General features: G+C 45.7%; 2 protein-coding genes across 4 annotated transcripts in view; one reads left to right on the forward strand and one right to left on the reverse strand.

Moving 5' to 3' along the window:
* The window catches only part of LAMB1 (laminin subunit beta 1), an 82,748-nt gene that overhangs the window by 49,298 nt on the left and 18,168 nt on the right, over positions 1-15,282 (forward strand). For both annotated transcript variants that reach the window (XM_079932174.1, XM_079932173.1), the window contains exons 22-25: positions 285-509; positions 1,522-1,736; positions 2,454-2,550; positions 12,302-12,671. In XM_079932174.1, coding sequence (XP_079788300.1) covers positions 285-509; positions 1,522-1,736; positions 2,454-2,550; positions 12,302-12,671 — 907 coding nt within the window. The remainder of the gene's footprint in view (positions 1-284; positions 510-1,521; positions 1,737-2,453; positions 2,551-12,301; positions 12,672-15,282) is intronic.
* The window catches only part of DLD (dihydrolipoamide dehydrogenase), a 52,056-nt gene continuing 49,453 nt past the window's right edge, over positions 12,680-15,282 (reverse strand). For both annotated transcript variants that reach the window (XR_013829871.1, XM_079932177.1), the window contains one exon: positions 12,680-15,138. The gene's annotated coding sequence lies outside the window, so the exon portion shown is untranslated. The remainder of the gene's footprint in view (positions 15,139-15,282) is intronic.

Here is a 15,282-nt window from a genome sequence, read left to right on the forward strand (position 1 = left end):
GTGTAATGAGGAGCTAACCTCCTGTGTGCTGGAACCTCCAAACTCTCCCTGCCCCTCCCCGCCGTGGCCGCGGAGCCAGGCTGCAGCAGCATCGCTGCAAAGACGCTGCTTCCCCTCACGACTAACGGCCCATTTCCCCTGAAGGCTCAGTCACCCGGCTCGGTAGCTAGCACACTGGGGGCCCAGGCGCTGCCTGGGTGGCCCCTCTGGTTGGCGGGAATGTCGGGGACCAGACCTTTCAGGGGGCAAGCCGAAGGTCCCATGCCGGTTTTATTGGACAACAGGCTCCAGATGCGACGACTGCGCCTCGGGCTTCTTTGGCAATCCCTCGGACGTGGGGGGCACGTGTCAGCCTTGCCGGTGTCACCACAACATCGACACGACGGACCCAGAAGCCTGTGACAAGGAGACCGGGAGGTGCCTCAAGTGCCTGTACCACACGGAGGGCGAGCACTGCCAGCTCTGCCGCTTCGGTTACTATGGCGACGCCCTCCAGCAGGATTGTCGCAGTAAGATGCCTCTTCCCTTTGCCCGCTCTTTTGGATGACTTCCACTCTCTTCCTCTTCCTCCTCCTTGGGGGATTTTATTCTTCAGGGGTTTGTCTCATCGGGGAAAATGCTTGTTCAGAGGGGTAAGATTTCACTGGTGACAAAAGAAAGATGAGGATGATTTTTTTTTTTTTCTTTACATCCTCATTTCCTGGCAGAGCTGAAGTGTCGAGCTGTGGCTCAGTGCCTGAAAGGGAACCAAAAGCTATGTCACTGTCCCCATGATAAATGCCATCCCATAGAGTATATTGATTTTTACGTTCTGCCCATGAACTTGCTGTTGGGCTGGGACTTCTGCGTCCTAAATACGCACTTTGATCTGTACCTTTTCTTACGTCATTGATGGATAGAGCCTTCCAGCTTAAGGAAAAGAAAGAAGTAACATCTCTGAAGTCTCTGTTTTGGAACACATTATTTCTCTCTCATCACAAGATCAGCCAGCATTTCCTGCTGTGTCTGCAGGGCCCCAGGCCCCTGTCTTTGTTGATACAAACACGTGCGGAATGTTGAGGACCAGCAGGACCTGATTGCTTTTAAGCCTTCCTAGCTTAAAGGACTTGTCCCTGCCACGGCTCACACAGCCATGACTGTTCTTCCCTGCCAAGAGTTTGAAATCATTAGGTATCTCCGTTCCCACAGCATAGGTTTTATTTCCAGTTAAATCTTCAACTTTACAGTGAGTCACCAGCCGCTTATTCAATCAAGCGTTGTGAAAATACCGCCGGGCAGAATGTGTCACTTTGCAGGTCTGCCTGGGAAATGTCAGAACTGCATGGAACATCATAAGAAGATGAAGACCACAGTTTTAGATTTTTTTTAATCCCCTCTGTTCCTTTCTGTACTGTTTGCATTTCCAAATCAAAATCTGGAGAGGGAAGATGGTAGTCATTTGACGTAGCTGACTTTTGCGTGATCTGTATGTTTTCCGAGTGTGACTCTGTAAGTACATCTGACCGGTTGTTCTTTTTTCAGAGTGTGTCTGCAATTACCTGGGCACTGTGCAGGAGCGCTGTAACGGCTCTGACTGCCAGTGCGACAAAATCACCGGGCAGTGCTTGTGTCTCCCTAATGTGATGGGCCAGAACTGTGACCGCTGTGCACCCAACACCTGGCAGCTGGCCAGCGGGACAGGGTGTGACCCGTGCAACTGCGACGCTGCTCATTCCTTTGGGCCGTCTTGTAATGAGGTGAGGTGTTGTGGCCAGCGGAGGCCGTCATGGCATATGGAAAGATGACTTTGAGTCCTGGTGACAGCTATTTGGTGGCCGGGCCCCAGTTAGAGAAAGGCACCCCTCCTCGTCACAGCCTTGCACCAGGGCACACAGCTTGGCAAACACGGCACAGACTGGATATCCACCATCCCCGGTCCCCCTTGGCTGGGGCTGTGTAACTGTGCCCAGAGGCCCCATCGGATGCACCTGTAGCACTGCAGCCTAGCGCCCCAGCTGAAGGGGTACAGACTCGCTTTAGAATGGACGACGGGGGCCGTTTTTTTTCAATACCTGGCTGCCGAATCAGGCTTTTTTTTCCTTAACCACACAGCCTGAAATGAGCCACATAGTCATACCCAACATTGTAGAAAGTTCTCCTGTTCCCTGACACACACAGAATGGTGAGTGAGTCACAGGTGGTCCAGGCTTGTGAGCGATATGAGGAAACATGTCAGTAAAGGGAGACGTGCCCTGGGCCTTCCGAGCCCCAGTTGCAGAAGAGCAGTTAGGAGACCCCGGCCTGGGGCCCTCAGCACCTGGGATCAGTGTAAGATGCCCTGTTCCTGGTCAGGTGTGAGGCCTTCTCAGGCAGACAGATGGGTCCCCCTTCCCGTAACTGGCAGCCGGCAAAGGCAGTGCAGTCTGGCCTGGGCCCGGCAGCCTGTCTGACCCGGCTCTGTCTTCTGGCCGCAGTTCACGGGGCAGTGCCAGTGCATGCCTGGCTTCGGAGGCCGCACGTGCAGCGAGTGCCAGGAGCTTTTCTGGGGGGACCCCAGCGTGGAGTGCCGAGGTGAGGCGCGGGCACCGGGCTCTCGGGTGGAGTGGGGGGGCCGGGTGTCTGAGGGAGCCTTCTGTCCAGTACAGCACAAATGAACTTGTCTATAAAAACGAGGTTTGATTACGAAAGAAATGCATGCTCATGGTTTAAACACAAAAAATCCTGGAGGCATGTAAGTGGTAAAAAGTGGACCTGCTGGCTTCCAGCTCTGTTCCCCAGGGGTGAGGTTTGTCTCAGCACAGACAAGCGTACATACGTACCCGAAATACACACAGAATGGCTTTATTTTTTTTATTATTTTTTAATTGGAAGTATACTTGATTTACAGTGCATCAGGTGTACATCAGAGTGATTCAGTTATATATGTGTGTGTGTGTGTGTGTGTGTGTGTATAAACATACTTTTTCAGATTCTTTTCCTTATACGTTATGACAAGATATTGAGTAGAGTTCCCCGTGCTATACAGTAGGTCCTTGTTGGTTATCTATTTTACATATAGTAGTGTATATAAATGTGAATCCCAACCTCCTAATTTATCCCTCCCCCACTCTTTCCCCCCTTGGTAACCACAAGTTTGTTTTCTATGTCTGCAAGTCTGTTTCTGTTTCATAAATAAGTTCATTTGTACTATTTTTTAGATTCCACCTATAAAGGGATATCATATGATATTTGTCTTTTTCTATCTGACTTCCTTCACTTAGTATAATCATCTCTAGGTCCATCCATGTTGCTGCAAATGGCATTATTTCATTCTTTTTTATGGTTGAGTAACCAGAATGGCTTTTAAAAATGCATTCAACCAAAATGTGCTCATATTCACCATCGAGTTCTGCAAATTGACTTTCTCCCCCTCTGAACAGTATTTTGGGGCCAGCTTTCTTGTCTGCACAAGCAGAGCTAAATGTTCTGGTAAGATTGTTTGATCCCAGTGTAACAAGCAGGTGGTGCTGACAGTTAAAGCCCTCGGCAGGAGCGTACTGTCCTCATCAGCGGGGACAACAAAGGAACAGGTGACAGGAGCGCCACGTCCCACTTAGGCTCATGATTAACTAGGACTGTGAGGGAAAACGATGTTTTCTTAAGAACAAAACTTGTTACAATCATGTGAATCAGAAGGATTGCTTATTTTTTTAGGCTGTTGCAGTTTTTTTTTGACCTGCCAGGTTATTTTTAAGGTCTTCAAGTAAAAGCATTTATGGGAAAGATTTTAATAGACTATTGCCATTCTGTATTCCTCTTCTTTCTTTCCTACTTAGGTTTTCTTCCCTGTGTTTTAAGTTTACAACAATGGATAAACATCTTCTGTAGTTTCTTATTTGCTCTTTGATCCATTTTCTTCGTTACACATCTGAAATTCTAGGTCCCTGTTGGACTCTACATTAAAAAAAAATACATCTTTTTCTTTTTTGGATACAACTGTAGTGAGAAATAATACAGATCTGCACGTTAGCGGTTCATTGAGAATATTCTGTCGAAAGTCCCAAACCTAGATACTACGTGTTCTTTCAGAGTCAACTCATCTGTTCCTTAACAGCCAGAAGACTTCAGACAGTGGACACGACCAGACCCAATGGCATATGATTTTTTTTTTTTCATTCGATGTGTAGCCAGAAGGGTCTGTACTAACATCTTAGATGAGATGAAGGTTTGCTCCACAGAGGAGGTATGAAGGCTGTGTTGATAAGCGTGCTTTAATTCATCATCCTTCAGTCCCGACGTTGGTTCTTAACAGGATCTGATTTTCTCACTTCCTTTAGAAGGTCCGTGACATTCAGTGGACCACTTGATTCGAGATGTCTCCTGCAAGTAAGATCCTGCTTAAAATCTGTCTTCTCCAGAGCTCTAACCACAATTCTGTTAAATTCCTCAATCTTGTACTGCCCCAAGGGCTTGATTTACTCCAGATAATAGTTCTATCATTGCTTATAGCCTGATTCTGTCAGCATGTGTCATTGGCAAAATAGCTTTGGCTGCCAGAGCTTTCTGACCTTTTGCTCCATCTAAGCTTTATTAGCATGAAAAACCTGTTTTCTGGAGTCAGAGTCAATCAGAGGATTGTTCATTTAATACTCAGAACTTTACCCCTTACCCTTTAATCTTTAAACTTTCGCCTCTAAATCTGCCAGAGACATTGTGGCTTATAGGAACAGTATCAACTTGTTCAGGTCAAAAGTTAGATCATGTTTTAGAAAGTTTGCAAAGAGAGAGATCCACGGCATCCGTGTTCGCCAACTTCTCTGCTCGTTTCATCTAGAAGAAAGGTCAGCCTGTTACATAAGAAACTGTGGGGACCCAAATGCTTTCGACACCCTGTGGAGGCAGCTCGTAACTGACAAGGCACCCAGAGAGGGTGAGAACTGAGTTAACGATGGGGGAGCCCTGGCCAGCTGCGGGCCTTGTGCACACAGGATGGCAGTCGAAGCAGGACCAGTATAATATGATGAGGGCAGGGACAAAAATTCAGGAGTGGAACAGAGGCACCAGTGAAAACGGGAGGATAAAAACTTGAAGGGACAGGGTTCAGCGACCAGCAGGGACAAGAATAGGTGTCATCTGAAATTAGGCGGAACTATGGGGGGAAAAATGTGACCACTTTTCTCAAATTACATCATTCACTGCCCAAGAGTCTTCAGATTCAAATCATTTAGTTGAACAGGGCACAAGTTTAGACTTTCTGGGGCCACCTTGCTAACAATATGCTTATAGAAAGGCGTAGGTCATAGCTAAGTAGTCTTCTTATGGAAAAAAATGGAGTTATGTCAAGGACAAACGAGTTGAGCCTCCAGCTCATGAATTGTTGAATGTTCCCATTGTCCTGGTGGGTTGGGGCTCTTGGCCGATGGTGCCAAGTCCGAACAAGCCCATCACTGTGCTGGATGGAGAGGATCTAGCCTACCCAGTCCTGAACGTGCCCGAGAAAGCCTCGGCCCGGAGCCCTGCCTTGTGCCCTGAGGACTGAAGGGGTCACAGGAGGAATCTTCCTGTTGACTGGTGGATAGCGGAAGCAGGGATCCTGGCTCTTGGAAAAGGCCAGTGTTTCTTAAACCCAGGCTGATTGGAAATGTGGGCCATAGGTGAGAGGCTCTGGGGAGTGGCCATTTTTTTTCATCCTGCTTGTTTCTCATTTCAAACTGTTTTTTGTAGAAAATCTAAGTACATTTTTTGTCAGACATAATTTTTTTTTTTTTTAATGCTTGTCATCTTTTCTCAGGCTAGGATTCATTTACAATCACCCACTTTTTTATTTCCAGGGTGGCTCAGGAAATCAGATTTAATTTGATTCTTTAGAGAACCACAGATACTTTTGTTAGTAGAGGGAAGGCTTGTCTACGGCCATGTGCCAAATCCAGCTCATAGCCTGGGCTGGTGAATAAAGTTTTAATGGAACACAGCCATGCCCATTTGTTTACATATTGTCTGGGGCTGCCTTCGTGCTGCAGTGCCCGAGTTGAGCGGTTGTGACAGAGCCCATAGGGCCTGCAAAGCCTAAATACGCCCTATCTTTTTTTTTTTTTTTTTTTTTTTGCGGTACGTGGTCCTCTCACTGCTGTGGCCTCTCCCGTTGCGGAGCACAGGCTCCGGACGCGCAGGCTCAGCGGCCATGGCTCACGGGCCCAGCCGCTCCGCGGCATGTGGGATCTTCCCGGACCCGGGCACGAACCCGTGTCACCTGCATCGGCAGGCGGACTCTCAACCACTGCGCCACCAGGGAAGTTCCCCCGCACTATCTTTTATAGCAAACGTTTGCCAACTCCTGGGCCAGACAGCCAGCTCATTTCTGCCGGTGAAGTCATAGTCATTCCCCCAACTTTCATTTCAAAACTGAAGTTACAGTACTGAGGCCAAAAAAAAAAAAAAAAAAAGGTGGGGCTGGAGGAGGTAGAGAATTTAAAGGAAAAGAAAATCGCATTTCAGAGATGAAAAAGCATTTAAATTTCCCGCATTAAAGTAAAATAGAAAAGCCTAAGTAAAGTAAGAGTAAAGCTTTGGGCATGATAGCACATCCTGGGGTCCCTTATTGCTGTGAGGCAAGGTCACGGCAAAAGCCAATAAACCCAGTCACCTGATTTTAGGATATAGCACTCTCTCGCTCCCCAGGCAGGTTCAAGGTTCAAAAGGGAAGAGGGGGGACCAACACAACCCTGAGTGACTGCCCACTGGTGCCCAGTGGGGAGTGGATGCAGCAGAGGAGAGCCACTCCCTGAGAGGGGGGCTGGGGGGGCGGAGCTTGTAGGCTGTGGGAAAGGGTAGATAAAGTAGCAGGATGGCTGGAGGTAAGTGGTGCTGTCCTTTGCAGCATCAGAGGAGGGAAGCCCGGTAGGAACTGGAGTCACTTGGCAGGTGTCATGGAAACTGTCTTCGTGGAGACTAACGAGGAGCTTTGGTTTCACCATTGGGGATGGATTTTCTTCAGTGGGCAGGGGAGGTCTGCAAACAGGGAAGGGAGGATACAAAGAGAGCAGAAAAGTTATACCTGCTGATAAAGAGGCACACGGGCTGACGTTTCCCATTCTGGCATTCACTTGCTAACGCTTTCCTCTAGATCTCAATATCTCTAAAATGGGTACAATATTTTTCATCTGCCTACCTCTTAGAGAACATGTTTTATTTACTTATTTTTTTAATTAAAGTATCGTTGCTGTACGATATTATATGTTAGAGGTGTCCAATATAACGATTCACAATTTTTAAAGGTTATACTCCATTTATAGTTATTATAAAGTATTGGCTATATTCCCTGTGTTGTACAAGATATCCTTGTAGCTTATTTTATACCTAATAATTCGTACCTCTTGTTTTAAATGATGAGAAAACTTAGTAAAAATTGACAGAACCCACTGCCCACATAACCAAGAATATATTTATAGGTGAAGGTAGAATTCTCATGGCTCGTTAAAATGATATCTGTCTCATTTTTAGAATGCTGTTCGTCATCTTCACAATTTGTTCAGCTTAAAAATCAGGGAACAACTTTTGCTATATACACTCTTCTTCCCAAGAGAAAGTTTTTGATCCTCTGCCAGATAATTCCATTCCTTAAAGCCACACTGAGTTCCAGGTCCCCCTGGACCTATGCCTTTCTCTGAAGAGAGGAGAAAACCCACTGGCCTCCGTCAGAGACAGCCTGCACAGTTAGCTGATAATTTTTCCCATCCCAGTGAATGTGAGAGATGATTGATTGGAGAGTCTCCTTCACAGTTTTAGTGTCCTTGAAGTTTTAAATTGTCAGGTGAGAACCAGCCTTTACTCTTACGGGAGGTCTTTTTACAAGGTCCTAAGTGTGGGCCTTCTAGTTCTTGCCTCCCAGGTGACCCCATGAGAGAAGCAGTTCTGCAAACTCAATGAGGGAAAGAAGCACGTGCCCACTGGCACTTTAGCGGTTTCCCAGCTTCAGTTTGAAATGAAAACCTGACGCGTTTTAGGTAGTCATTTGGTACCCTTCCAGAGAAAGGTCAGGATTGACTTTTTCAGTGATGAAACTGCAATCCAGCCATCTATGAAATTTGACTCTACTTTTCAAATGGAGGAATGTTGTCAGCTGAGTGGGTCCTGGTCTCTGGAGGGCACCGAAGCTCTGCCCCGCCTCTGTGATGCTGGTCTTGAGGGTAAGGGTCCAGAGATCAGCTGGGACGAGAATTAGGTGGACTATGGGAAAAGAACATGACCGTTCTTCTCAAATTATGTAATTAATTGCCAAATATGTTTTCCATTGCTAATCTTTCAGTTGAAGTGGTTTGTTGGAGGGCACAGGTTTAGACTTTCTGGGACCACCTATATGCTTCTGGAAAGACTTGAGTCATAGCTAAGTATTCTCCTTACGGATAAAAAATGTAGCTGTGTGAAAGACAAACAAGGAAGCCTTAATGGGAGGGCACTTGCCTTCTAAATCCCAGTTTGGGGCCAGTATTTTCCCCCTCAAATATTCCCATGACAGAATGAGAGCAAGACATGTCTTTACCAATGACCTAAATAAAAATTGTTAGAGAAATTAAATTTAACATATGCACACAGCCCTTGCCCCCAGCATGCATCTAGTGAAAACCTCTTTAGGACTGAACTGCACCATGCCTTTGTATTATCTAGGGGAAAGAAAGGCTTTCTAAGCATGTGCAGCATCTGCTACCGTTGTCCCAAGCCTAAGGGGGATGGTAAAATAGGACAGATCTGCTGGGCCACTGAGGCCCCAAACAGGGCTACCTGCTGGGGCCTGCGGGACAGGAGCGACTGACAGTCTGATTCATTTAACGTGGCATCATGAAGGCCCCCCACTTGCACAGGTCCTGAGGTCTGTGCATCAACTTACATGGCTTGACTTGAGGCTCATGACTGCTCCACTCCACACACACATACACACTTAACAGGCAAAAGGGAGGAGAACAGCTGGGAAGATAACAGTCAGTACTCCCCAAAATGGGGTGTAGCAGCCCTCAGCATCAGCATCTCCTGGCAACTGCTAGAAATACAAATTCTCAGACCTCACTGGTTCCAGATCTGGGGGTGGGGTGGAAATGTGTTAAATGAGTCCTGCACGTGATTCTGATGCGTGCCGGAGTTTGAGAGGCTAGGACCTAGATGACCCAGGTAACTCACAGCTTTTTGGAAGATGACTAAATTTTATAAGATATGGAAATTCATTCCTAAAGTCTGAAGTTCTTCCCATCCTCCTGATTGTAGAAACTGATGAAGGCCGTGGTTTCCCCAAGCTTTTCCCATTCTTTTTCTGGGGTGTCATTAGGTATTCCACTAGAGAAAGATCCCACAGTCCAATGAGTCTGGGATATGACTGGGTAAAAAAAAAAAAAAAAATGTGAAACAGGGTTTTTCCTGCAGAACTCCTATGAGTTTAATACGCTGTTTGTTTTGAACCTTCAAGAGGAGGATGTAGAATTTCCCGAAACTGCTTGATCATGGAACTCTCATTTCTGGGAACATCTCCTAGAACTAATTAATGGTCTAGGGAAGACAGTTATCCACAGCTCACCTAAGCTGCTTCCCGATTCATGAGAATGCCCCAGAGAACACAGGAAAATGAAACATGCCTCGAAAGAAACAAAATGCTTAAGGAAAAAGAAGTTTTGTTTTGAAAACCTAAGGTACCAGGAAAATGCTATAGATTTTAAATTCTAAAGGTTAAAGACTGGAGTATTCCAAACTTCAAATTGTTTAATAATCATGTTATGGCAAATATGCAAAGACAAACGTAAGGCCATGACAGCTTTTTTCCCATGGAAATATGATCAAGCAACACTCTGGGCAGGAACCACCAGACACTTGGACATTGAATGATAAGAATAAAAACATTTATTGAGTGCTTACTCTGGACCAGACACTTCTCTGAATATTTTAGAGTTAAGTTATTTCATCCTGAAAGCAATCCTAGGAGCTAGGTATAATCATTACCCCTTTTATGCGGAAAGCTATGACTCAGTTTCTGTCCTCCCCAGGGCCGCATAGCTGGGTGTGGGGAAGGCAGGATTCACCACCAGGCAGCCTGTGCTCTTATTACAACGCTGTGCTACTCAAACTTGCCGCTTGAGATCGTGGAGTGTAGTTGGCAAAGGCCAGGAAAAGCTAAACAATACAAGGCAAGGTGTGAGGATGTTCAGGTGAACGGTCCAAGCCACAAACACGTCTTTCTGGCTTTGGAGGATAGAGGCGTTTTGTTTCTCAGGACCATCGGTGAAACTGGTTCTAGAAGATGTTTTATTAGAAAGTCTTTCAGAGGCAATCATACCTATTGACTCAAGAAGGGGTTTTTTGTTTGTTTTTGTTTTTGAATTACAATGTTGTGTTTTAGATGTACAGCACAGTTATTATATATTCTTTTTCAGATTCTTTCCCCCTATAGGTTATTACAAAATATTGTATAGTTCCCTGTGCTGCACAGTAGGTCCTTGTTGTTTATCTATTTTATACATAGTAGTGTATATATGTTAACCCCAAACTCCTAAGTTATCCCTCCCTTCCCTCACCTTTCTCCTTTGGTGACCGTAAGTTTGTTTTCTATGTCTTAGGGTTTATGTGTTCTGTAAGTAAGTTCATCTGTATCTTTTTTTTTTTTTTTGGATTCCACATATAAGCAATATCATATATTTGTCTTTGACTTCCGTCACTTAGAATGATAATCTCTAGGTCCATCCATGTTGCTGCAAATGGCAGGGTGAGAGAGAGAGAGAGAGAGAGAGAGAGAGAGAGAGAGAGAGAGAGAGTGTGTGTGTGTGTGTGTGTGTGTGTGTGTGTGTGTGTGTGAGATACACCATATCTTTATCCATTCCTCTGCTGATGGACACTAGGTTGCTTCCGTGTCTTGGCTATTGTAAATAGTGCTGCTGTGAGCACTGGGGTGCAAAGCTACCTCAGAGAGGATGATTCTGTTATGCTTTGCCACAGTTGACATTGCGACTTAGGAGGATTATTTTCTTTTGTAGGGGTGTATGGATGTCTCTTGCATACCTGTATCAAAAGCGAGGTTAAAGGCTCGTTTGGCAAAGACGGTTGAACTCCAGTTTGCAAGTTGACCTTGTACTCAGAGCTGAGAATGGAGAAATGGTTACAGGTGTACCTTTGCCCTTGGAGTCCACAATCTAGTTAGGGAAATAGGATCTTTTTGTTTTTGTTTTTATCCCTACCTTCTCCCAGAAAGGATTTAAGGCCAGCAATAAGATGTGTGTACAGGCCTTTTGTTATTCAAACACTGTACAGATACTGTGAAATGTCAAGTGTTGATATAAAACCAAGTTAGTCACCTGAGCTTTGGGACTCTGAGCCAGGGTTCAAAGGCATAGGCATCGTGATGGGTAATCTCAGCCACAGGCCGTTGGCCAAGAACGCAGATTTCACCCTGTACCATTTGGTTCTGCCTAAGGTGCCCACCCTGTTGGGCCAGTGAGAGGTTGGGACTGAATGGCTCCCAAGGCCTTTCCTATCACTTCAGATGTTTTATGAGCCTCTGCTCTTAGGGCTAGGGGTGGTTATCACAATGGCAGACACCCACCCACGAGTTAGAGGATACTGAGTTGAAAGCCTGAGTTAGAGGATACTGAGTTGAAAGCCTTTTAAATCGGATACTTGGAATTCCTGAGACTTCTGCCTGATTTCATTTTCTTTTTATCAACTTTATTGCATTTCATCAAGCATTCACTGTTGTGCTTTGTGACCAGGTAGAGGGATGTTGGTGTGTTGCTCATTACCGCTGTATCTCAAGCCAGAGGCCTCATGTCACCAGGCCGTCACCTGAACTGTCTGTCCTGGGAGGATCTACAGATGGGTCAGAAAAAGAGGGAGGCAAAGGCAGGACAGAGCTTAAGAGCACAGGCTCTGGAGCCTGCCAAGTGCTGAGATAGAATCCTGGCTTGGCCATTTCCTTGCTGGAAGACTTGGCAGTCATGTAACCTCTCTAAACCTCAGTTTCCACATCCATAAAACTGATGATTGTAACACCTGGTTCCTGCAGGGTTATGTTAAGGATTAAATGAGATGATGCATGTAAACCATCTGTACAATGGCAGGCACAATGGTGTACAGTGGTGTTCACTTAAAAAAAAAAAAACTATCATCACTATTATAGTTAAGACGTGATTAGCCAGGGTTGAGATAACGTGTGTTCTGGAGGAAGCAGCTGCAGTCTCTTTGCAAACCGTTGGTAAACTGTCGTGGACCATTTACAAACCTTCCCATTTTAACGGTGACTGAGGATTCTAACTGCCAAGTCGCTGAGGTTGGGGCTCTAGTAGCTCAGCCAGCACTGCCATCTCCCTTCTAGCCTGTGACTGCGACCCCAGGGGCATCGAGACACCGCAGTGTGACCAGTCCACCGGCCAGTGTGTCTGCGTCGAGGGTGTGGAGGGTCCACGCTGTGACAAGTGCACTCGGGGGTACTCGGGCGTCTTCCCCGACTGCATGCCCTGCCACCAGTGCTTTGCCCTTTGGGACGTGATCATCGCCGAGCTGACCAACAGGACCCGGAAGTTCCTGGAGAAAGCCAAGGCCTTGAAGATCAGTGGCGTGATTGGGCCTTACAGGGAGACTGTGGACTCGGTGGAAAAGAAAGTCAACGAGATCAGAGACATCCTGGCCCAGAGCCCAGCCGCCGAGCCGCTGAAGAACGTCGGGAACCTCTTTGAGGAAGCAGAGTAAGTAGCTGATGGACCAGAGTAACAGCTCACGATGCTGTTTCCACTCGATGAATCCACAGCGTGGCCCTTCCACCAGGAGGCGTGGTTAGTGCTGTGAGTGAAAACAGGTAACTGGGCCATTTGTTTTCCCAGCAGTCGCTGCTCTGGGCATGGGGGTGAGTGGACGATGGCTCATTGTTGGGGACCAGAGTTGCAGTGCAAAATGTGTGAACGTTATATTCAGCACTCTTCTCTGCAAACAGTATTCTCGGGCAGTAGAATGGTAAGGATGCTGGATTCAGAGACAAAGGATCCGTAACGGAGTCACAGCTGGGTTACTTGCTAGGCTTGTGAACTTGAATGACTCACTCATTTCTAAGCCTCTCTCTTCTCTCCTGCGGAGGAGGGGAGGATAGTATTTACCTTTCCCTGACAGAGTGACAAAGGACTGATCTATGAAATGGTAAGGTAATTGCAGAAAACAGTATGAATTGTTATTATATGTTTTGCTACTACCAGGAAAAGGCCATTACCACAAATAAGACTCCTATTTCTAGGTTATTTCCACTGCTCAGCTGTTGGTCCACTAGAGCAGTGCTTCATTCATCCAATTATAACAAGTTCTCTGTGATGAAAATTCCTCTTCTTAGCCCTTCTCTGGGTAATCATCTCTCTAATTGGAAAGTGTGTATTTTGCCAGTGGAAGCAGAGAGAATTGAGCAAAGTGATGCTGAACTTTCTCCCATTTTTTTCTCCCATTTTTCCCAGCCAGTCATCTTTCCTGCTCTCAAACATTCCAATTCCCTTTGCCAAAAAGGACTCCCCGCCCCGGCCCCGACCCAAAACAGCATAAGGTCTAGGCTAAAGGACAAAACAGGAAAGGGTATGAAGCATTTGTGTTTCCCCAAATGCTATGGGTTTTTATTGTAGACTCACCATTTGGCATGAGCAAGGGGGTTGTTTCATGGCTAAGTCCTATACATTAAGGCGATATTATATCGTGACAGAACTACGGTAACATTTTTGTGTGATGGGACTTTTAATCAGCATCTCTAAGAAGTGAGATGGCCTTTTCGTCTCAGCACTGTGTATGAGAAGCAGGAAGCTAACCACTGACATTAGCTCAAGTACCTTCCTAGACCTAGATTTAAAGTAACTAGTCCCTTGATTTCAAGCCTCAGATCTCATGGCCAAGATCATGCGGTTGACCAGGGTGTTAGGCGATGTCTGATGTGGGGCCATAATGCACTTAGTGAGGAACTCAACCTCATTAAAAAGACTGTGGTACAACTCAGCCTTCTTACGTGTAGCGATAATGAGCTGTGGAAGGCCCTGTGGAAGGCCCTGGTCTGAGTGCAAGCCCATTTAGGAAATGATGTCTTGACCTGGGTGCCATGCACCTTAGGGGAAAACAAGAGCGACTACACTCCTCAGACAGCCCTGGTCCTACCTTCACTCTTCACCTAATCAGACAGATTGTAATCACCTCAGGAACACCAATTTCATCAATCTTTTTTCAACACAGTATCCAAGGACGCATGGTCTAGGATCCAAAGGGGCATTATTTACAAATATACAATGTGAGATTTGACTTTGTAAAAGTATGACATTCTACGAGACCTGAGGAAAAATGAAAGCCTTCTGTCAATCAACTGATTAATAAAAGCAAAGCACTGAAAAAAAAAAAAACTAGCCTCAGGAAAAGAGCCAATCAGGTTTACTAAATGTAATTTAACCCGCAAATCCTTTTAAGCACTTTTTCTTTGAGTTGGGTCATGGTATTCTCTCAGCCTTAAACATCATTTTTCGACTGGCCCCCAACCTTTCAGCATCTCTGCATTTTCCCCGTTTTTTGTACAATTATATTCCTGAGAAGACAATAATACTGAGTTAGGTGATACCCAGGGGTAAGGTCTTCTCAAATATTCCTTTCTTTGAGATACATACACACATGCCCACTGTATATACGAGTAATTTACAAATAGATGCCTAAAGTACAGCTTTGGAGACAGGAAGATACAGAACAAAATGCAGTTGGGTTTAGATTCCAAATGAAATATTCCATTCTTACTGGTACTACCTTCTTTCTCAGGAAAAACGAAAGGGTTGCTTTGTTGGTGGAAGGAGGAGGCTCCTTTGATGAGACGTGGCTTGAAGGGGGTCGGGTATGAAAAGCTCCTTTGGGTTGCTCCCACTGTCTTCCTGGTGGTGGTGGGGCTTGCTTTCTGAATGTCCCACCTTGAAGGAGATCCCTGAGGTTCACATGAGAGCATTTTTGGTGGGTGGCTGGGAGGCATAATTGTACACTGGAGTCACTTACATCTTTCGAGTTTGTGGGATTGTATGGGCTTGAAGCTGCTTATGTACAGAGCTGGTACTCCACGCTCTGGAACTGTGCTCATGTTACATCAGACATTCGGAATCACTCCTGTAGTCCATCCGCCACAACACAGCTGAGTGGTGCTGCTGTGTTTTTCTTCAAAGTCTTGAAGAAAGAAAAATTACTAGATTTAACAGTCTCTCTTAATGATAAGAATAAAATCAGTACTTAAAGATAACTACAGACTACTGAATCGGTCTGAAATTACAGAGTAATAGATAAAGTATTAGTAGAAAATGTAAAATTGAG

Source organism: Stenella coeruleoalba (genome assembly GCF_951394435.1).
Source record: "Stenella coeruleoalba genome assembly, chromosome: 9".
Taxonomy (NCBI): Eukaryota; Metazoa; Chordata; class Mammalia; order Artiodactyla; family Delphinidae; genus Stenella; species Stenella coeruleoalba.